Source organism: Rana temporaria, chromosome 8, assembly GCF_905171775.1.
Source record: "Rana temporaria chromosome 8, aRanTem1.1, whole genome shotgun sequence".
Taxonomy (NCBI): Eukaryota; Metazoa; Chordata; class Amphibia; order Anura; family Ranidae; genus Rana; species Rana temporaria.
In genome coordinates this window covers 10,805,337-10,830,209 of record NC_053496.1, presented here as the reverse complement: position 1 = coordinate 10,830,209, position 24,873 = coordinate 10,805,337, and the positions used below count along the sequence as shown (strand labels likewise).

The following is a 24,873-nucleotide window of genomic DNA, read 5'->3' as shown; positions in this document are numbered from 1 at the left end:
AGAGCTTCTGCTCATTTCCTAAGCTCTGGAGCAACTACACTTGCAAGAGTGCACAGTCTATATGCCTTTATTAAATCAACCCCAATGTGTTGTGTTTGTAGATCCTTTTTTTAATATTTATTACCCAATATACAATGGGGGGTTGAGTTATTAAAGGCAAACAGACTGTGCACTCAGCAAGTGCTGTTGCTCCAGAGCTTAGTTACCGTATTTATCGGCGTATACCGCGCACTTTTTTGCCCTGATTATCAGGGCAAAATCGTGGGTGCGCGATATACGCCGATACCCGCTTTCCCGCGCCGAGTTTGAATACTGCGCCGGCATATACCGAGCGCAGTACACTCGTGTATAGTCGGGCAGTCTTGGCTTCTCCCGCGCTCACGTCCTGGACGTACAGGACGTGAGCGCGACAGTAGCCGAGCCTGCCCGAGTGTACTGTGCTCGGTATATGCCAGCGCAGTATTCAAACTCGGCACGGGAAAGCGGGAAACGAGCAGGGAGGACGCTGCAGAAGGACGCCGGACCCGACGAAGAGGACGCCCGAAGCCGCAGACGGACGCCGGACCCGACGAGGTCGCCGATGGACGCCGTGCAAGACACCAAAACTGTAAGTACAAAAATCTTTTTTCCACAGGAATTTCGGGGCAACTTTTAGGGGAGTGCGCTATACCCCAATAAATACGGTAATGAGCAGAAGTTCTGCTGACTTCCATCATCCAATCATGTGCAAGCAAAAATGCATTTTTTGTTTTTCCTTGCTCGTGATTGGGTACTCTTTGCAAAGTGACTGGGGTTGATTTACTAAAGGCAAATAGACTGTGAACTTTGCAAAGTACAAATGCACTCTGCAAGTACAATTGCCCCACAGCTTAGTAAATCAAGTAAAACTTTGCTTTGCAAAGAATACCCAATAACGTTCAAGGAAAAAAAAAAAAATGTTTGCTTGCGCATGATTGGATGATGGAAGTCAGCTCATTTACTAAGCTCTGGAGAAACTGCAGTTGCAAAGGCAAAGTGTATTTGCCTTTAGTAAATGAACCCCAATGTGAGGAGAGGTTCACTGACCATTGTTTAGATGTGAAGCGACCTTCTCTAAGAAGACTAACTCAGGATGATGATGGAGCTCCGCCCCCTCTCGCTCCCGCACCGCCACTGAATACAATACACAAATTCATGCATTGCACTAATCTACGTATTGCTGCTGCCGCCGACTATTCAGATGGACGGCCCCCTCTCGTGAGCGCCGGACATCTGAATCATGGCAGCTGGTTGGCTGTGGAAGTGCCTATCAGTTCCGATTACAGCCCTCAGGCTGTAATAGGCTTCCAAATAGTTATCCAGGGGACGCATGGGGGGGTGCCTTCCTTGGATAAGACTGACAGTTGTCTCGGCCAATCAGGTTCACCGGGTCTGGCTGAAGCGTCATCGAGGGCGGGAGAAGACATCGAGGGACCGTGGAAGAAGGATGGCCGACCCCAGAAAGGTAAGTGCCGGGCGGGGGCAGCATTTTACAGGGCACAGTGGCGACAATTACAGGGCACAGTGGCGACACTTACAGGGCACAGTGGCGAAAATTTCAGGGCACAGTGGCGACAATTGGCACAGTGGCGACAATTTAAGGGCACAGTGACGACAATTAAAGGGCACAGTGGCGACAATTAAAGGGCACAGTGGCGAAAATTGATGGGCACAGTGGCTGCGTTTGATGGCATGGCACAGTGGTGACAACTGATGGCACAGTGGCTGTGTTTGATGGCATGGCACACAATTGATGGCACAGTGGCTGCGTTTGATGGCATGGCACAGTGGTGACAATTGATGGGCACAGTGGCTGCGTTTGATAGGATGGCACAGTGGCGACAATTGATGGCACAGTGGCTGCGTTTGATGGCATGGCACAGTGGTGACAATTGGTGGCACAGTGGCTGCGTTTGATGGCATGGCACAGTGGTGACAATTGATGGGCACAGTGGCTGCGTTTGATGGCATGGCACAGTGGTGACAATTGATGGGCACAGTAAGGCTGCAATTGTTTTTTTTTTTGTTTGTTTGTTTGCGCCCCCCCCAAAAATTTTGAGCACCAGCCGCCACTGTGGGAGATTGATGGGGAAAAATACAAATCTTACTGTATTTGGACATCATGTAATGTAATCATGTAGGTGTTTGATCACCGTGAAATCTTTCCCGAGAGAATTTGATGACAAATGAAAACAAAGTACAATATAAAGAAAAGAAAAAAAAAAAGATTTTTATGGATTTATGGCCAGATTCACAGCGGAGATACTCCGTCGTATCTCTCAGAGTATCTATGCGCCTGATTCATAGAATCAGTTACGCATAGATATCCCTAAGATCCGACAGGTGTAATTGTTTTACACTGTCGGATCTTAGGATGCAGTACCGCGGCCGCCGCTGGGGGGAGTTCACGTCGTAAACCAGCGTCGGGTATGCAAATTAGGAGTTACGGCGATCCACAACGTTTTTTCGCGTTCGCTACGTCGCCGCTAGTCTAGTTTCCTGTCGCAAAGTTAGTCGTCGTTTTGGGTGCCTTAACTTTACACAGCCCACGTATGTGCTGTCTAAAGTATGGCCGTCGTTCCCGCGTCGAAATGTAAAAATTCACGTCGTTTGCGTAAGACGTCCGGGAATACGGAAGTACGCTACGCACGTCGCCGTTCGAAAAAATGACGTCACTTTGCGCAAAGCATGGCGGGAAATTCAAAAGGGAGCATGCGCAGTAGGTCCGGCGCGGGAGCGCGCCTAATTTAAATGGCACACGCCCATTTAAATTACGCTGGCTTTCGCCGGAGGCCGCCGGCGTGGTTTTCATTGCAAGTGCTCTGTGAATCAGGCACTTGCGATGAAAACTTGCGGCGGTGTAACGTATCTACGATACGTTACGCCGCCGCACTTCCACCTAAATCTGGCCCTTAGGCCCCGTACACACGGCCGAGGAACTCGACGTGCCAAACACATCGAGTTCCTCGGCGAGTTCAGCCCTGAAGCCGCCGAGGAGCTCGGCGGGCCGAGTTCTCCCATAGAACAACGAGAAAATAGAGAACATGTTCTCTATTTTCTCGACGAGTTCCTCGGCGGCTCCATCGGGCCGAAAGTGTACAGACGACAGAGTTTCTCGGCAGAATCCGGCTCTGACCGAGTTTCTCGCGGAATTCTGCTGAGAAACTCTGTCGTGTGTACGGGGCCTTATGCCCCGTACACACCATCACTTTATGTGATGAAAAAAAACGACATTTTCTGTGAAGTAAAAAATGACGTTTTTGAAACTTCAATTTTCAAAGACGAAGTTGCCTACACACCATCGTTTTTCTCACAATGTTCTAGCAAAGCGAGGTTACGTTCTCACCACTTTTTCCATTGAAGCTAACTTTTGGGCATGCGCGGGTGAAAAAACGTCGTTTTAAACGACGTTTTTGCTACACACGGTCAATTTCTGTGAAGTAAAAGTTGACGTTTTGAAAAACGACACATAAAATTGAAGCATGCTTCAATTTTTTTTGGTCGTTTTTTAGAAGACATAAAACGACGTTTTCCCCCACACACGGTCAATTAAAGTGACGTTTTTAAAAACGTCATTTTTTTTCATCACATAAAGTGATGGTGTGTACGGGGCATTAGTGTTTATTGCCGGGACAGTCAGTGTTGGGTGATAACGTCCGGTATAATAAATAATGAATAGAACAATTATTATTATTAATAATAATAACAATGATAAAAAATAAAATAATAATAATAAAATAATAATAATAATAAATATATATATATATATATATATATATATATATATATATATATATATATATATATATATATATATATATATATATATATATATATATATAATAAAATAATAATAATAATAATAAAAATATATATATATATATATATATATATATATATATATATATATATATATATATATATATATATATAAAATAATAATAATAAAATAATAATAATAATAATAATTAGAATAATAATAAATAATAACATATTTATAATAATAATAATAATAATAATAATAATAATAATAATAATAATAATCATAATAATAATAATAAATAATAACATATTATTAATAATAATAATAATAATAATAATAATAATAATAATAATAGAGAAATCATTTATCAGGCTGAGTGTGGTCTTGGGATTGTATAGGAGAGGAATGATTTGGTATTGGGGTTGTGTCTTCAGGAATAATAAAGTATGACATTTCCCCCAATCCTTGTATTGCGTGTTTCCTATTCTCATTGTGTTTATAACCTGCAGGTGTCACTATGTATGTTCCTGGAGAAAGACGTCCTTCAGAACTTTACATCACAGTCCTATACAAACACCATTATTTTTTTTTTTTACAGTTTGGTTTAAGCACAAAGGGGTTTATTTACTAAAGGCAAATAGACTGCGCACTTTGCAAAGCGTAGTTGCTCCAGAGCTTAGTAAATGAGGTAAACCTTTACTTTGCAAAAAAATACCCAATCAGGTACAAGGAGAATAAAAAAAAAAAAACATTTTTGTTTGCGCGTGATTGGATGATGAAAGTCAGCAGAGCTTCCGCTCATTTACTAAGCTCTGGAGAAACTGTAGACCTCCTCTATAACTCACAACCTGTAGACATTTTTAAACGTTGCCTATCGAGATTTTAAAGTGGCAAAATTTGTCGCCATTCCACGAGCGGGCGCAATGTCGAAAGCGTGACATGTTGGGTATCAATTTACTCGGCGTAACATAATCTTTCACAATATATAAAAAAATTGGGCTAACTTTACTGTTGTCTTATTTCTTATTTAAAAAAGTGTGTTTTTTTCCAAAAGAAATACGTTTGTAAGAACGCTGCGCAGATACAGTGTGACATTAAGTATTGCAATGACCGCCATTTTATTCTCTAGGGTGTCTGAAAAAAATATATATAATGTTTGGGGGTTCTAAGTCATTTTCTAGCAAAAAAAATGATTTTAACTTGTATACAACAAATCTCAAAAAGAGGACAAGTGGTTAAACCTGCAAGGCAAAGATATAGGGCCAGATTCACAAAAGAGATACGACGGCCTGATTGTCGTATCTATGCGGCTGATTCATAGAATCAGGTTACGCATAGATAGCCCTAAGATCCGACAGGTGTAACTGTGTTACACCGTCGGATCTTAGGCTGCAATTCTAGGCAGGCCGCTAGGTGGCGATTCCATTGCGGTCGGCGTAGAATATGCAAATGACTAGTTACGCCGATTCACGAACGTCCGCTTTGCCCGTCGACCTAAATTTACGTTGTTTCCGTAGAGATACGCTGCGTAAAACTAAGCATGCCCTCTAGGTGGTCTAACCAATGTTAAGTATGGCCGTCGTTTCCGCGTCAAATTTTTAAATTTCACGTCGTTTGCGTAAGTCGTCCGTGAATTGCGCTGGACGCCATTTACGTTAACGTCGAAACCAATGACGTCCTTGCGACGTCATTTAGCGCAATGCACGTTGGGAAATTTTAGGGGCGGAGCATGCGCAGTACGTTCGGCGCGGGAACGCGCCTAATTTAAATGGTCCCCGCCCAATTTGAATTAGGCGGGCTTGCGCCGGGCGGATTTACGCTACGCCACCGCAAGTTTACAGGTAGGTGCTTTGTGAATCAAGCACTTACGCTGTAAACTTGCGGCGGTGTAATGTAAATGGGATACGTTACGCCGCAGCAGCGTAACGCAATTGTATGTGAATCTGGCCCTTACTGTGCTAGTGTGCATTGCATACTAGCACATTATGTCAAACTTACCAAGAATAAGATAAAATAAGATAAAAAAAAAAAACCTTCTGCCTTTACAACCACTGTAATGACATAAGTCAACTAATAAAAAGATAAATAAAAGGTGAACCAATAAAAGTTACCACTTAACCACTTCAGCCCTGGAAGAATTTACCCCCCTCCTTACCAGAACACTTTTTGCGATTCGCCACTGCGTCGCTTTAACTGACAATTGCGCGGTCGTGCGACGTGGCTCCCAAACAAAATTGGCGTCCTTTTTTTCCCACAAATAGAGATTTATTTTGGTGGTATTTGATCACCTCTGCGTTTTTCATTTTTTGCGCCATAAACAAAAATACAGCGCCAATTTTGAAAAAAAATCCAATATTTGTTCCCTTTTGCTATAATAAATATCCCCAAAAAATCTATAAAAAAAACGATTTCTTTCCTCAGTTTAGGCCGATACGTATTCTTCTACATATTTTTGGTAAAAACAATTGCAATAAGCGTATATTGATCGGTTTGCGGAAAAGTTATTGCGTCTACAAAATAAAAAAATGGGGATAGTTTTATTCCATTTTTATATTTTTTTACTAGTAATGGCGGCGATCTGCGATTTTTTTTGTGACCGTGACATTGCGGCGGACGTATCGGACACTTTTGACAAATTTTTGAGACCAATCACATTTATACAGCGATTAGTGCTATAAAACTGCACTGATTACTGTATAAATGTGACTGGCAGGGAAGGGGTTAACACTAGGGGGCGCTGAAGGGGTTAATATGTTCCCTAGTGAGTGATTCTAACTGTAGGGGGAGGGGACTCACAAGGGGACCGTGGATCTATTAGGTAGATTCAGGTAGAGTTAGGCCGACTTATCAGTAGATAAGCCGACCTAACTCAGAATCTACGCCGACGTATGTTTAAGTGTATGCTCAAACAGAGATACGCTTAAACATATCTAAGATAAGACGGCTTGCGCCGTCCTATCTTAGGTTGCAATTTTTCGAATGGCCGCTAGGTGGCGCTTCCATTGCGGTCGGCGTAGAATATGTAAATGAGTTGATACGCCGATTCACGAACGTACGCCCGGCCGCCGCAGTCGATTTACGCCGCTTCCGTAAGGCATTAGCAGGCCTAAAGCTATTCCACCTATTAGGTGGAATAACAATGTTAAAGTATGGCCGCCGTTCCCGCCGCAAGATTCAAATTTTTTACGTCGTTTGCGTATCGGGATTTACGTCGTTTACGTCCACGTCGAAATCAATAGGCCCGTGCGGCGTACTTAGCCGCAATGCACACTGGGAAATGTAGGCGCCCGGCGCATGCGCAGTTAAAAAAAAACGTAAAAAACGTGAGGTCAAGCCTCATTACCATACAACACGCCCCCCTCCAAGACATTTGAATTCGGCGCCCTTACGCCCGCCCGCTTTCGGCTACGCCGCCGTATATTAGCAGGCAAATACATTGAGAATCATGTACTTGCCTAGCTAACTTACGGCGGCGTAGCCTAAACAGGCTAAGCTACGCCGCCGCAAGTTTGCACCCAGGTACCTGAATCTACCTATGTGTGTTTACACACACAGATCCACAGTCCTGCCGTGATTGCGGGCAGTCGTGGCCACCGGGCACGCGCACTGGGTCCCGCACGATGCTGCGGGCGCGCTCCCTAGATGGCCGGGAAGCCCAGGACGTCATATGACGTCCACCCAGGATGGGAGACCCCACCTGTGGACGTCATATGACAATGGGCGGTAGGGAAGTGGTTAAGCTACAAGCTTCCTTCATTGGTTGGTGGCTATCATGGGACAAGTCTACTTCTGATTACAATGAATACAATATGTCTTCCTGATATGAAATGTATTTCTTGTCCCGTGCAGACATTGTCCGCAGCGACATCTCTCTGGACAAACAGAAAGGATGTAAAATAGCTCAGCACCCGGACACCATGCTGGAGCTGCAGAGAGAGAAGGCGGCGCAGATGCAACTGGTGCTACTGAAGGAACATTTCTCCAACACCTACAGCAACCTGACACTAACAGGTAAGGACTCAACATATAGTACTACTTACCATGTATAGTACCATGTGTAATGTATAGTACCATAAATAACATACAGTACCACTTACCATGTATAGTACCATGTGTAATGTATAGTACCATAACTAATGCCCGGTACACACAATGGGCCAGATCCACAAAAGGGATACGACGGTGTATCTCCTGATACGCCGTCGTATCCCTGTTTCTATCTATGCGACTGATCCACAGAATCAGTTACGCATAGATAGGCAGAAGATCCGACAGGTGTAATTGTTTTACACTGTCGGATCTTAGGATGCAATACCGCGGCCGCCGCTGGGGGGAGTTTGCGTCGTAAACCAGCGTCGGGTATGCAAATTAGGAGTTACGGCGGATCCACAACGGTTTTTCGCGGATCGTGGATCTAGTTTCCCGTCGCAAATTTACACTTTTGGTGCCCTAACTTTAGTCAGCAAGTGTATTGCTGTCTAAAGTATGGCCGTCGTTCCCGCGTCGAAATGTAAAAATCAACGCCGTTTGCGTAAGCCGTCCGGGAATACGGAATTACGCTACGTGCGTCGCCGTTCGAAAAAATGACGTCACGGCGCGCAAAGCACGGCGGGAGTTTGGAAATGGAGCATGCGCAGTACGTCCGGCGCGGGAGCGCGCCTAATTTAAATGGGACTCGCCCCATTTGAATTGGCCCGCCTTGCGCCGGCCGGATTTAGGATACACCGCCGCAAGTTTCCAGGTAAGTGCTTTGTGGATCGGGCACTAACTTGGAAAAATTGCGGCGGTGTAACTTAAATCCGAAAAGTTAAGTTGCGCCCGGGCTTCGTGGATCTGGCCCAATGGCCCAGATTCACAAAGCACTTACGCCGACGTATAACAAGTTACGCCGACGTAAGTGCAAATGTGCGCCGTCGTATCTGTGCGCCAGACCCACAAACAGATATGCGCCTAAAACCAGGCTACACCCCGCCGCCGACGGGTGGGCGCACATTTAGGCTGGGTGCATGGTGCCGCTCCCATTGATTAGCCATTCAAACATGCAAATGAGGGAAATACGGCGATTCACGAACCTGCGTGCGCCCGACGCGAGGTGCGCGTAAGTTGTACGTCCGGCGTAAAGTCATTCCCCATAAAGGAGGTGCAACCCAGCAGCAGACATGCAAATGTCTGCACCAGGGAACACAAACCGGCGTATTTTACGTTGGACGTGTGTCTGGCTGGGCGTAGGTTTACGCTCACGCCGTACGCAGTGATCCGGTGTAGTTTAGGCAGTTGTTCTCACGTGGTTGTGAGCAGGCGCAGGGGGATGCGTCCACGTAATGGCGCATGGGCAGTTCGTGATACGTATCTGTCTGGCGCTCGGGCCCATCATTTGCATGGGGTCACGCCTCATTTGCATGGGTCACGCTCACTTCCACCTACGCCGGCGTACGCCTTTGAATCCCACGCCACGCTGGCGCAGCGTTGGGAGCACTGGCTTGCTGAATGCAATGCTTGCCTCTCTGCGCTACGTTGGCGTAGCGTACATTGGTTACTCTACGGCGGCGTAATGTGCGCCTTGCTCTCTGTGAATCTGGGCCAATGAGATTATCGGACGAATGATCGTCCGTTTTTTTTTTTGCATGCCAATCTCAGATCGCATCTGTAGCGTTTACTAAAGTCACGAAAATTCTCGTGCGATAAAATAAAAAAAATCAGAAGTGATGTGTTTAAATTTCGAACGACAGCTGTACTGATTAAATGAAAATCGTATGATCCGGCATCGTATAACATTTTTTTTTCCGTGCCTGTCCGATCCAAATAATTTCGGATGAACTGTCATGATCGGCTCTTGAAAGCTCTGTACTAACGATTAGATTATTGTACGATCGATTCGAAAACTGTATTTTTCATACTATTTTATGATCGTGTGTATGGTGCTTAACATACAGTACCACTTACTATGTATAGTATCCTGTAATGTATAGTACCATAAATAACATACAGTACCACTTACTATATATAGTATCCTGTAAAGTATAGTACCATAAATAACATACAGTACCACTTACTATGTATAGTGTAACGGTCAGGGGTTAACACCGTTACGATATTTCATTCCACCAACCCACGACAGCTTATCGACACTCCACAATCCAGCAGACAGGACCCATTGGATTTCCCCCAGAAAACGAGACACACACAGCTCTGTTCTCTGGTTCCAAACAAATTAGCTTTAATCACAAACTCAGACTCTTTTTATACAGTTGAAAGCATGCTGCAGTAATCAAAGGGACACACTCCACCCACAACATCACACAATGGGTGCTAACGAGTCTCCCTCAGTCCACATCTTAGACAGACTTTCTGGCAACGAATCTACATGAGTTAATTACTATAGCTGACATGGCAGACGTCATGACTCCGGCTCTTTTCACCTTCTATTCAATACACATTCTTTTAGTAAACATAAGTCAGACGTCTGACCTTTAGAGGGTGCTAAGTCACATCACATATTATCATCAATAGACTTTCACACAATACAGTGTCAATTAGCATAGCACAATGAAATATCTTCGGAGCCAGACTTAATTAACACAATAGACAAGAGAATGCAATCACAGCAAGCTTTTATCACTACAGCCAGGTAGCTGGAGGTGATTAACATCAATTAACATCTTATGTAATTCAAGATATCATTTCTCAGTCATCCTATGCCCCTAGTGGACATAGGATGACCCTAGACCCAAGAGTCATTGGTGAAGCTGAACCAGGAGTACCCCGTATCCTTCAAGAGCCTCTGGGTCCCACAGGCCATACCGTTACATATAGTATCCTGTAATGTATAGTACCATAAATAACATACAGTACCACTTACTATGTATAGTATCCTGTAATGTATAGTACCATAAATAACATACAGTACCACTTACTATGTATACTATCCTGTAAAGTATAGTACCATAAATAACATACAGTACCACTTACTATGTATAGTATCCTGTAATGTATAGTACCATAAATAACATACAGTACCACTTACTATGTATAGTATCCTGTAAAGTATAGTACCATAAATAACATACAGTACCACTTACTATGTATAGTATCCTGTAATAGTTATATAGATAGTCAGGTTGAAAAAAGACACAAGTCCATCCAGTTCAACCACAAAAAAATAAACAAACAAAATAAAAAAACACAGTACAATCCCATACACCCAACTCCATACCCACAGTTGATCCAGAGGAAGGCAAAAAACCCCAGCAGAGCATGAGATCCAATTTGCTACAGCAGGGGAAAAAATTCCTTCCTGATCCCCCGAGAGGCAATCGGATTTCCCTGGATCAACTTTACCTACAAATCTTAGTACTCATATTATGTACATTTAGGAAAGAATCCAGACCTTTCTTAAAACAATCTACTGAGCTGGCCAGAACCACCTCTGGAGGGAGTCTGTTCCACATTTTCACAGCTCTTACTGTGAAGAAACCTTTTTCGTATTTGGAGATGAAATCCTGTAATGTATAGTACCATAAATAACATACAGTACTACTTACCATGTATAGTATCTTGTAATGTATAATACCATAAATAACATACAGTACCACTTACCATGTATATAGGAGACAGAGTACCCCCCAGTACTATGTATATTACCATGCATAAAATACACTACTAATTACCATGTATATAGGAGACAGAGTACCCCCCAGTACTATATATATTACCATAAATAACATACACTACTACGTACCATGTATATAGGAGATGAGAGTACCCCCTAGTACTAAATATATTACCATAAATAACATACAGTACCACTAACCATGTATATAGGAGACAGAGTACCCCCCAGTACTATATATATATTACCATAAATAACATACAGTAGCAATTACCATGTATAGTATTGTGTAATATATAGTACCATAAATAACATACAGTACCACTTACCATGTATATAGGAGACAGAGTACCCCCCAGTACTATGTATATTACCATAAATAACACACACTACTACTTACCATGTATATAGGCGACAGAGTACCCCCCAGTACTATATATATTACCATAAATAGCATACAGTACCACTTACCATGTATAGTATTGTGTAATATATAGTACCATAAATAACATACAGTACCACTTACCATGTATAGTATTGTGTAATATATAGTACCATAAATAACATACAGTACTACTTACCGTGTATATAGGAGACAGAGTACCCCCCAGTACTATATATATTACCATAAATAACATACAGTACCACTTACCATGTATCATGTGTATTATATAGTACCATAAATAACATACAGTACCACTTACCATGTGTAATGTATAGTACCATGTACAGCAAAGTAGCCAAAATTCTTATTTTTGTAGTTTTATTGATATAGCTGCGGTACTAGTTCATTATCATACAAGGTTGGTCATTCAGAGTTTTTCTACCGTGGCCTCCGGGTTAAAAATCTATAGCAATAATAATTTTAGTTTTCTGTGGTTTAGAGGTCTGTTCCAGCTTTTGTGCTTTTTATTCCTTTTTGAATATATTTATTTTCAGGGCTTTTTTTCTCAGACAATAGGTGCAGGAACTCCCCTTTTCCGAGTCGCTTGGTTTCTCTGCTCCTACCCACCTCCGAGCAACGTCCCTTGGTTCCATCCCCTACCCACCTCCCAGTACCGCCCCTTTTAGACAATACAGAACCAAGTATAATTGTGTTGTGCAATTGTATGGAATTTGGTTTCCCCTTCAGCCAGCAACAATAGATCCCCCTAACAATGTACCACCCACAACAAAATTCCCCATCAACAGATCTCCGCACAGCCAGCATTAATAGACTCTCTAGCCTCGTACACACGACCGAGTTTCTAGGCAAAAAACAGCAAGAAACTTGCTGGGATTTTTTTTTTTGCCGAGGAAACCGGTCGTGTGTACATTTTTCGACGAGGAAACTGTCGAGGATCCCGTTGAGCCAAAAAGAGAGCATGTCTTCTTTTTCCTCGACGGGAATGGAGAAACTTGCCTTGTCGAGTTCCTCGACAGCCTAACAAGGAACTCGACGAGGAAAACGATGTGTTTCGCCCGTCGAGTTCCTCGGTCGTGTGTACGAGGCTTCAGGAAGCCATCAACAATAGACCCCTCTCCCAACAGTAGATCTCCTTCAGAAACAACTGACCCCCCAGCAACAATAGGTCCCCCACCAGCAACACTAGACCTCCTCAGCAACAATAGACCCCCTGCAAAAATAGATGCCCTCCAGCTAGAAAAGATCCGTCAGCAGTGAGCATCAATACCCTGCAGCACACCCAAGCACCCCTTGACATTACATACAGTCAGTCCAGGAGGTGCCGGAACTGCGTTCCCCCACGTTCCCGCTGAAAAAAAGCCCTGTTTATTTTTATTTTCATTGTGGTTAAAGAAACCAAATGTTTCTTGTGCTGGTTGCTCCGTTGTGCTATGTGTGTCAGTGCATAGTCCCAGCCAGGAGCGTGCACTTGGAGATGGCCCCAGGGAGCCCCTGCACAGCCACCCTCTAGGGCACATGTATCAAACACAAGGCCTGCCAGGCCTTGTCTTGTGGCCCTCGCACCTCTCCTGCAGCTGTGGCACCCCCCCCCCCCCCCGCCGTGGTCTCCACCCCCCTTGTCTCAGCAGTTGGCATCAGAGTGGAGGACAGAACTCCTCTGCCAGATCCTGCACTTCTCCATGCAGCCTTGTAGAGGCTTGTCTCTATCCCTCCCGTCTCAGCAGTGGGCAGGAGAGAGGAGGACAAAACTCCTTCTACAGATCACGCACCTTCCTGTGCTGCCACAGTACCCCTTGTCTCCACCTCCCCTGGTCTCAGCATTCAGTAGACTCCAGCTCTCCAGACCCTCCTCCAGACCCTGCACTTTCTGCTTCCCAGCTCCACCCCCAGGTTCTTCCCAGAAGCAGCACAGGGTAAGGCGGATGCACTGTGATGTAAGGAAGGGTGGGGAACTCTTGACTTCTGATGGTGGGGGGGGGGGGGGGCTCTTGATATCGGATATAAGGGAGGATGGGGGTTGTAGACATCTAGCCTTACAGATACAACCGGCCCTTTGAGGGAAATCATAATGCTGATGTGACCCGCAATAAAATGGAATTTGACACCCCTGGTCGAGGAGGAACTCAATGTGGTCCTAATTTTTAGGACAGATATTAGATATTAGATATTTTTTTTTTTGCTTTAGATAAGAAAGTGGCAGCTTCCAAAGTCATGCGTTATATCACATATTATGCAGCATTCTATTCAGCCAGCAGGTGGAGCTTCAGCCTCCTTTAACCTGCTTCCCCTGTCTCCTTATCAGCAACGTTAAAAAGCCTGTTTACAGGTTCCAGTAGCTCAAGCAGAAATTTACACACACAATGAATGAGTTAGCACAGTGGCTCATTCCTTATATGAACCATCCAAGGTTTCATCGTTAAACTTTTCAGTATTAAGCTTTTGCCATAATGTGGAAGTACACACAGCATAATGATTCCGTGTGACATACTCCCTTCCAGGAACGTGACATCCATGTTCCCCCTTGTTTTATTGTCAGTGCTTCCACCTTCTCCCCTTTTCCTTCTGGTTAAAGGGGTCTTTGGTTTGTCTTTATTGGCCAGGTCAGGATGATATCATTTCTATGTATGTGCAAAGGAATAGGCATGTGCAAAAGGGTCAAATTTGTTTTGTTTCAATTCGTTATTTAATTAATTTCGTTAAGTTAGATTCGTTACATGTCTTAAATTTGTTTTCGGAATTCGTTCGTTTTCGACCGAATTAGAAAAATCCGGTCGAATTAGAAAATATTTCGACCGGATTCGATAATATTTCGATCGGATTCTAAAACAAATTCTATTCGAATCGAATTAGAAAACAATTCGATTCGAAAACAAATTCGAATGAAAATTGAAAGCAAATTTGAATCAAAATCTAACAAATATAAATCGATTTCTAAAAAAGAATACAATAAAATAGAATATAAAATAATAAAACAATAGAATGAAAATCAAAGAATAGTAAAGAACAGAATGGAATTTAATAGAATGTAATCAAATACAATAGAATATGACCTGGCTTCTTCTATCTTCTATCTATCTTCCATTTTCTAAATTCGAAATTCATATAGAATGAACTCAAATTCGAATAGAAAAATATTAGAATAGAGTAGAATAATAATATATATATATATATATATATGAATATATTTTATTCTACTCTATTCTAATATTTTTCTATTCGAATTTGAGTTCATTCTATATGAATTTCAAATTTAGAAAATGGAAGATAGATAGAAGATAGATAGAAGAAGCCAGGTCATATTCTATTGTATTTGATTACATTCTATTAAATTCCATTCTGTTCTTTACTATTCTTTGATTTTCATTCTATTGTTTTATTATTTTATATTCTATTTTATTGTATTCTTTTTTAGAAATCGATTTATATTTTTTAGATTTTGATTCAAATTTGCTTTCAATTTTCTTTCGAATTTGTTTTCGAATAGAATTTGTTTTTGAATTCGATCAAATTTCGTCCGCGGGTTTTCGATTCGAAAACGTTCGTTCGGATTCGGTAAACTTCGTTAATATTACAATTCGGGAAATCGTATGCACCCGAATGTCCGAATAATGAAAAATTTGTCCGAATTTCGATTCGGAACGAAACAAAATGCACATGCCTACAAAGGAATGAGATCTTAGTACCCCTATATGTCCATGTGAAAATCTGCTAGCAGACAGGAGAAGATATGTTTTGGCAGAAGAGAAACATTGGGGGAGATTTACTAAAACAAAGGAGAACAAAATATGGTGCAATTTGTTTCATTACAAATTCTTTTTTTTAACAAATTTGGGCAAAAACCCGTTTAACAAATTTTTCCAAATATTCCTGAATTCTAATATTCGGAAATTTGTAAATTCAAAACTCTAAATATCGGAGAATTTTTAAATTCAAAGTTCGTAATTCGGAAATTCTAAATTCGAGAAATTCAAAAATAAGGATGAAAACAAGAACAAAAAATCTGAGAGACCTAAAATCCGAAATAATAACCAACTAATAATAACTATTAACTATTACCAAAACTATTAACCGCTTCAGCCCCGGACCATATTGCTGCTCAATGACCGTGCCCCTTTTTGCGATTCGGCGCTGCGTCACTTTAACTGACAATTACGCGGTCGTGCGACGTGGCTCCCAAACAAAATTGGCGTCCTTTTTTTCCCCACAAATAGAGCTTTCTTTTGGTAGTATTTGATCACCTCTGCGGTTTTTATTTTTTGCGCTATAAATAAAAATAGAGCGTCAATTTTGAAAAAAAAATATGAATATTTTTTACTTTTTGCTATAATAAATATCCCCCGAATATATAAAAAAAAAATTTCCTCAGTTTAGGCCGATACGTATTTATCTACATATTTTTTGTAAAAAAAATCGCAATAAGCGTTTATTGATTGGTTTGCGCAAAAGTTATAGCGTCTACAAAATAGGGGATAGTTTTATGGCATTTTTATTAATATGTTTTTTTTTACTAGTAATGGCGGCGATCAGCGATTTGTATCGGTACTGCGACATTATGGTGGACACTTCAGACACTTTTGACACATTTTTGGAACCATTGTCATTTTTAGAGCGATCAGTGCTATAAAAATGCATTGGATTACTATAAAAATGCCACTAGCAGTGAAGGGGTTAACACTAGGGGGCGAGGAAGGGGTTAAGTTTGTTCCCTGGGTGTGTTAGTTATTATTTAAAATTTTCGGATTTTCTTTCTTATTTTTAAATTTTCTTATTTTTTAATTTCTGAATTTTTTAATTTTCAGATTTTCCGATTTGCGAATTTCCAGGTTTTCGAATTTTCGAATCTCCGGATTTCCAGATTTTCGGACCTTTGAATCTTCTTATTTTCGAATTTACGATTTTACGAATTTCCATCATATGACGCAAAAAAATACAAAAAAATAAACATGAAAACAAAAACAAACACATTTTTCTGCAGTGCACATGTCTAGTTGAAACCAATCAGCTTCCAGGTTTTATTGTCAAAGTTTCATTGAAGAAGCTGAAGTTAGATTGGTTACTATGTATAGCCGCACCAGATTTTACACTCTTCAGTTTTACCCACTTTGGGGCAGATCCACAGAGATCTGCACCCGCGCAGCGTATCAGAGATACGCTGCCCTGCCGTACCTTACCTGGCTTTAGTTCGAATCCTTAAAGATTTTGCGCCGTAAGTTACGGCGGCGTAGTCTATTCCCGCCGTGCATTGCGCTAAATGACGTCGCAAGGACGTAATTTTTTTTAACATAGACGTGAATTACATCCATCCCGATTCACGGACGACTTACGCAAAAAAAAATAAAATTCAAATGAAACACGGGAACGACGGCCATACTTAACACGGCAAGTCTAACTATACGCCGCAAAACACCAGCTTTAACTATACGCTGGAAAAAGCCGACTAGAGACGACGTAAGAGAATGCGACGGCCGTGCGTACGTTCGTGGATCATCGTAAATAGCTAATTTGCATACTCAACGCGCAAAACGACGAGAACTCCATCCAGCGGACGCCGAAGTATTGCATCTAAGATCCGAAGGCGTACAAAGCCATACGCCTGTCGGATCTAACCCAGATGCCGTCGCATCTTGGTTTGAGGATTCAAACCAAAGATACGACGTGGGAAATTTGAAAGTACGCCGGCGTATCAGTAGATACGCTGGCGTACTCGCTCTGTGGATCTGCCCCTGAGTATGCTAGCGATTTTTTATTTTTCAATTTGAACTATAAAATGAATATTCTGCGCCGCATTCTGTCTTTTTAGCTAACCCATCCTGTTCTGAGAATCCTTTGTCGTGTATTAAATGTATATTTGTAGATGTAAGTTACATATATAAAAAATATACATATGAAATAATAGTTCAAAAACATATTAACTTCGAAAATTGTGAAATATTAAAATCATTATAGTTTCCATTGAAGAGATTTTGAACTCTCTTCTTACCTAATTGATTCGGCTTTGCTGCGGATTTCACACTTGTCACACTTTGTAAGTACAAATCTCTCGTCTCTCTTGTTCTCTCTGGTGCATTGCTGATGTAGCGGACTTCAATACTTATCTAAGTAGCTACAGATTGCTGGTGCACCATGGCCATCAACATCTGTATTGGATAACATAAGAAGCCGCAGATTCCAGAGCTCCAAAGACTGTGAAAAGTCAGCGACTGAGCTACAAATGTCTGGGGCAGATTGTTCTTTGACTGCAATTATTATTTCACTGAGCAAAGCGATTGTATAGTTGATGTACAATCACCAGTGTGACCCGGGTCTTACTGTTAGTAGCTTTTGGGGGGGCGTGGGGGCGGGTAACCATCGGGCCCCTTACAAGTGTAATGCAAAAAAAAAAACGGGAGTGGGGCCGGCCGGGCATTTAAGGGGTCCTGGAGATCATTGGGCCCCTTACAGGTGTAATACAAAAAAAATTAAATAAAAATAAAAAATAAATAAAAAAAGACGGAGCTGCGGTGGCTCAACGCGATTGGCACTGCGCTGACAAGCCATTCACCTCTGCAGCTAGAGGTTCGGATCCCGGTCTCGGCTACATGTGAATTGAGTTTGGTGGTCTCAGCCCGGCTCCCGGTGGGTGTGCTATGCGAGGTAAGCTTGCGCTTAGTACGCCCACCCCCCTCCCACAAAAACCACCACACTTACACGCACTCGAAATTGGGTTAACATGCACGCACTTTGACCATGCGGTCTCTAAAAAAGAGAGGCGAAGGACTAACGGGGCTGGTTGAGCGGGCTAGATACTCTCACTCTCTTATAGGGAGTCCCTCTGCCCCGTTGGGCTTCAAAGCGGAGCAGGTAGGGCGGGCTGTGTGGGAGGACCCCCTCACACACCCACCATTGCCACCCGGGGCATGGAGAAAGGTGGCAGATTGCCTCTGGGGGAGGCCTGCCTACTCCCAACTCCTGCAGTCCGGCTCCTCTCTCGAGTACACGCACAAAATACACTTTAAAAAAAAAAAGAATAAAGATGACGATCTTTGCGGCATAACATCTTTCAAAAAAATAAATACATAAAAAAACAGGAGGGGGCCAGCTAGGCCTGTAAGAGGCCCTGGGGACCATCGGGCCCCGTACAGGTGTAATGCAAAAATAAAAACGGGAGGGGGCCCGGCCAGGTCAATGCTCATTTGGCTGGACTTCTCCTATGGATCACAGGAGTGCAGTGCGTTTTGCACTCCAGTGACCCGTTTTCAGCAGACAGCGGGCTGAAGTCCGCTCTCTGCTGGCGTCACAGGAATCGGTCCAGGCATGGGCGTTATCACAACCATGGAGCCTGGATCCTGCCAGATCCCTGGACCGGCACCTGGCTGAGGCTCTATTAGCGAGCCGCTAAGATCCTGAGCCGGATGCTGTCGTCCCCTCCACAGCCCAGTGCTCCAGTGAACGTGGGGGAGCAGAGCAGAGAGCTGGTGACTGACAGTGAGCAGCTCTCTGCTCAGGGAGCTGTGGGAACCGAGCGATCGGCGGTGTTTAATCGCTAGGTTCTCAGTGTTAGAGGACCGATGCTGCATCCATCTAGGTAAGTATGAGTAAAAAATAAAAACATACTTCTCTTTTAAGTAGAAGTATAAATAGCTGATAGAATTAAACATCTTGGGCCAGATTCAGGTAGGAGATACGACGGCGTATCTCTGAGTGTGCGGCGTCGTATCTATGCGCCTGATTCTTAGAATCAGTTACGCATAGATTTGACTAAGATCCGACCGGCGTAAGTCTCTTACGCCGTCGTATCTTAGTTGCAATTTTACGTTGGCCGCTAGGTGGCGCTTCCGTATATTTACGCGTCGAATATGCAAATTAGGTAGATACGCCGATTCAGAAACGTACGTTTGCCCGGCGCATTTTTTTACGTCGTTTACTTTAGGCTTTTTCCGGCGTATAGTTACCCCTGCTATAGAAGGCGCAGCCAATGTTAAGTATGGACGTCGGGACCGCGTCTAATTTTTCACGTTTTACGTCGTTTGCGTAAGTCGTCCGTGAATGGGGCTGGGCGTAAGTTACGTTCACGTCGAAACCAATGAGTCTTTGCGGCGTCATTTGGAGCATGTGCACTGGGATACTTTCACGGACGGAAAAAGCGTAATTTACGTGGGGTCACAATAAATTTACATAAAACACGCCCACATCTTCCACATTTGAATTAGGCGGGCTTACGCCGGCCTATTTACGCTACGCCGCTGCAACTTACGGAGCAAGTGCTTTGTGAATACTGCACTTGCCTGTCAAAGTTGCGGAGGCGAAGCGTAATTAGGATACGCTACGCCTGCACACAAATACACGCTCCCTACCATGAATCTGGCCCATATTATTAGTACTTTCAATAAAGGGGGAGGGTGATGAGGGCACAGTACTGGGAACAGGACAGCACAGTACAGGTATCGGGATGCTGCCTGGGACATGGTCAATCTGGGACAAATTTGTAAAAAAGTATTATCGTGGGGCCCCCCATATACGTGGGGCCCCTGAGCAGTGCCCAGGGGTGCCCATGCACTTAAGCCTCGTACACACGACCGAGGAACTCGACGGGCGAAACACATCGTTTTCCTCGTCGAGTTCCTTGTTAGACTGTTGAACTCGAGAAGGCAAGTTTCTCCATTCCCGTCGAGGAAAAAGAAGACATGCTCTCTTTTGGGCTCGACGGGATCCTCGACAGTTTCCTCGTCGAAAAATGTACACACGACCGGTTTCCTCGGCAAAAAAAAAATCCCAGCAAGTTTCTTGCTGGTTTTTGCCGAGAAACTCGGTCGTGTGTACGAGGCTTAGGATGGCCCTGCATGGAAGGTTCATCTTTGGGGAAATAGGAGTTCTTGGTGGTGACATATTGATAAGTGCGGGGGAAGCACCTGATACGAGTAGACACAACCATTCCCTGAACCCGTAGCAGGCATAGTGTAGAGATATCGGCACTCAGATCTGTCGGTGGACCGCGGCGCGTGAGTGATAGGTAATGGGCGCCCGTCCAAGTCCTGACTTCTCATTACAAATAAACAGGTTACTCTCAGATTTCTCCCATGAATGTCTCCTCCTGGAACCCAGCAGCTGACCCTCCACCGCTCGCCCCCGAACTCTCTATTTATTTTTTATTTTAATTCTGTATTATTACCAAATGGATTCCGATACGGAATGATCTCATAGGAGCCATCTTATATTAAAAAAACATGGAACATGCCCCCCCCTTCCCTCCCCGTCTTCTATTCTACTAGATGTTCTAATGTCTCCCATGGCTCAGTCCAGATTCTGAAAAATAAACTTCAAATGTCCTACAAGACGAGGAAGACGGACGGGTGGAGGACGGGGAGCTCATAAGACGGGATGTGAAGGACGTTTTCTATGTTTTTCTTTCTGTGAGCTGCACTCTGAATGAACCCGCTGAATGTGAAGGAAATAATAGCAGACAGACCCGGCCTATGGGCTCTCCACGACGGCGTTGTTTGAATTTACAGGTGAATGTGCAGTTATGAGGTGAGACCTCCCTGAGATGCCTCGTCTTTAGTAATCCGTGTAATAAACTCGGGAGTGATACCGACAGGTCAACCACTTATCTCATTGACTGAAAGGTCTGAAAACAGATTACAATCAGCAAAGTGGGTGCTGAGTTGCCAGACTTTATAGCAAAATAAATACCCTGCAGCAGTTTACATCTTACAAATTGTACAAATTTACAAATTGTCCACGATTTATGATAGCGGTGAAAACAGCGTCGGCTGGAAGAGGTCATGAAGAGAGGGAAACGAGGAATAGCCAAGTGCTTCTCATCATCTCGCCAAACCTCGGGAACGCAGTCTTTCCAAGGTTTGCCAAGGTCAGCCAAGGTGTCCTTGGGCCTTTCCGGCTGTTTCCGAGGCTCTCCGGTGCCCCCCCACCTCTGGCCGCATGCGGTATTGCATGCCATTGAAGTCAAGTGCAGCCACCTTTTTCCTGTTGTTCACTTCATTTTGACTGCATCGCTTTGGTTGTTTTTTGGATTTCATTTGTATGATAAAGACATTGTTTTAAGGAGTGCGGCAGTCCAGGATCTTCTTCTATCCAATGCACCTGTGCATAGCCAGCACCCTTTTGGTTTAGTGGGACGGAAGCAAAGCCAAGGGATCAGCAGTTTTTAGAGCGGTATAATCTCTGTTTTTTTTTATTTTTTGTGCGTGTACTCGAGAGAGGAGCTGGACTGCAGGAGTTGGGAGTAGGCAGGCCTCCCCCCAGAGGCAATCTGCCACCTTTCTCCATGCCCCGGGTGGCAATGGTGGGTGTGTGAGGGGGTCCTCCCACACAGCCCGCCCTACCTGCTCCGCTTTGAAGCCCAACGGGGCAGAGGGACTCCCTATAAGGGAGTGAGAGGATTTGCCCGCTCAACCAGCCCCGTTAGTCCTTCGCCACTCTTTTTTTAGAGACCGCGTGGTCAGAGTGCGTGCATGTTAACCCAATTTCGAGTGCGTGTGTAGGTGTGGTGGTTTTTGTGGGAGGGGGGTGGGCGTACTAAGCGCAGGCTTACCTCGCATATCACACCCACCAGGAGCCGGGCTGAGACCACCAAACTCAATTCACATGTAGCCGAGACCGGGATCCGAACCCCTAGCTGCAGAGGTGAATGGCTTGTCAGCGCAGTGCCAATCGAGTTGAGCCACCGCAGCTCCCTTGAGCGGAATCATCTCTGACCTCGCCAAACCTCGGGAACGCAGTTTTTCCAAGGTTTGCCGAGGTCAGCCAAGGTGTCCATGGGCCTTTCCGGCTGTTCCCGAGGCTCTCCGGTGCCCCCCCACCTCTGGCCACATGCAGTATTGCATGCCATTGAAGTCAAGTTCAGCCACCTTTTTCCTGTTGTTCACTTCATTTTGACTGTATCGCTTTGGTTGTTTTTTGGATTTCATTTGTATAATAAAGACATCGTTTTAAGGACTGCGGCAGTCCAGGATCTTCTTCTATCCAATGCACCTGTGCATACCCAGCACCCTTTTGGTTTAGTGGGACGGAAGCAAAGCCAAGGGATCAGCAGTTTTTAGAGCGGTATCATCTCTGACCTCGCCAAACCTCGGGAACGCAGTCTTTCCAAGATTTGCCGAGGTCAGCCAAGGTGTCCTTGGGCCTTTCCGGCTGTTCCCGAGGCTCTCCGGTGCCCCCCCACCTCTGGCCGTATGAGGTATTGCATGCCATTGAAGTCAAGTGCAGCCACCTTTTTCCTGTTGTTCACTTCATTTTGACTGCATCGCTTTGGTTGTTTTTTGGATTTAATTTGTATAATAAAGACATCGTTTTAAGGAGTGCGGCAGTCCAGGACCTTCTTCTATCCAATGCACCTGTGCATACCCAGCACCCTTTTGGTTTAGTGGGACGGAAGCAAAGCCAAGGGATCAGCAGTTTTTAGAGCGGTATCATCTCTGACCTCGCCAAACCTCGGGAACGCAGTCTTTCCAAGATTTGCCGAGGTCAGCCAAGGTGTCCTTGGGCCTTTCCGGCTGTTCCCGAGGCTCTCCGGTGCCCCCCCACCTCTGGCCGTATGCGGTATTGCATGCCATTGAAGTCAAGTTCAGCCACCTTTTTCCTGTTGTTCACTTCATTTTGACTGTATCGCTTTGGTTGTTTTTTGGATTTCATTTGTATAATAAAGACATCGTTTTAAGGAGTGCGGCAGTCCAGGATCTTCTTCTATCCAATGCACCTGTGCATACCCAGCACCCTTTTGGTTTAGTGGGACGGAAGCAAAGCCAAGGGATCAGCAGTTTTTAGAGCGGTATCATCTCTGACCTCGCCAAACCTCGGAAACGCAGTCTTTCCAAGATTTGCCGAGGTCAGCCAAGGTGTCCTTGGGCCTTTCCGGCTGTTCCCGAGGCTCTCCGGTGCCCCCCCACCTCTGGCCGCATGCGGTATTGCATGCCATTGAAGCCAATGCAGAACAAATTATTTTCGTTTCCATTGAGGAAATGGGGAAACTCGCTTTGATACGCAAGTGCTTTGGATTACGAGCATTCTCCTGGAATGGATTATGCTCGTAATCCGAGGTTACACTGTATAGCTTAAATATGTTTTGGTAAATACCTTAAAAATCGAAAATTGTGCCTGTGTCCAAATATGTATGGACCTAACTGTTATATTTATTTCTATCTATCTATCTATCTATCTATCTATCTATCTATCTATCTATCTATCTATCTATCTATCTATCTATCTATATCTATATATCTATATATATCCACTTCCCGCCCGGTCAATAGTCAATTGACGTCCAGGAAGTTGTTGTGAAATCCTGACTGGACGTCTATTGATTTCATGCCGGCGCGCGCCCATGGGGGCGCGCAGCACGGCGATCAGTGATGCGGGGTGTCAGTCTGACACCCTGCATCTCCGATCTCGGTAAAGTGCCTCCGGCGGAGGCTCTTTACCACGTGATCAGCCGTGTCCAACCACGGCTGATCACGATGTAAACAGGAAAAGCCGTTGATCGGTTCTTCCTCACGTCTGACAGACGCGAGTAGAGGAGAGCCGATCGGCGGCTCTCCTGACAGGGGGGGGTTCGTGCTCTATTGAGCCCCCCGGTGCTCAATAGAGCAAAAAAAAAAAAAAAGAACAATAAAAAAAAACCACAATCGATGTCAATCAGTGCCCACAAATGGGTGCCACCGCATCGGTGCCCATCAGTGCCACCGCATCGGTGCCCATCATTGCCACCATATTAGTGCCCATAATTGAAGAAGAAAACTTACTTATTTACAAAAAAAATTTACAGAAAAAAATAAAAACTTTTTTTTTTGAAAAAAGTATTTTTTTAGTTGTTGCGCAAAAAATAAAAACAGCAGAGGTGATCAAATACCACCAAAAGAAAGCTCTATTTGTGGGAACAAAATGATAAAAATTTAATTTAGGTACAGTGTAGCATGACCGCGCAATTGTCATTCAAATTGCGACAGTGCTGAAAGCTGAAAATTGGCTTGGGCAGGAAGGTGCGTAAGTTCCTGGTATGGAAGTGGATATATATATATATATATAGATATATATATATAGATCTATATATATGTATATATCTATATATATATATATATATAT

General features: G+C 43.8%; 1 protein-coding gene across 1 annotated transcript in view; it reads left to right on the top strand.

Moving 5' to 3' along the window:
* The window catches only part of HPSE2 (heparanase 2 (inactive)), a 320,113-nt gene that overhangs the window by 53,723 nt on the left and 241,517 nt on the right, over positions 1-24,873 (top strand). The window contains exon 3 of the mRNA XM_040361286.1: positions 7,631-7,792. Coding sequence (XP_040217220.1) covers positions 7,631-7,792 — 162 coding nt within the window. The remainder of the gene's footprint in view (positions 1-7,630; positions 7,793-24,873) is intronic.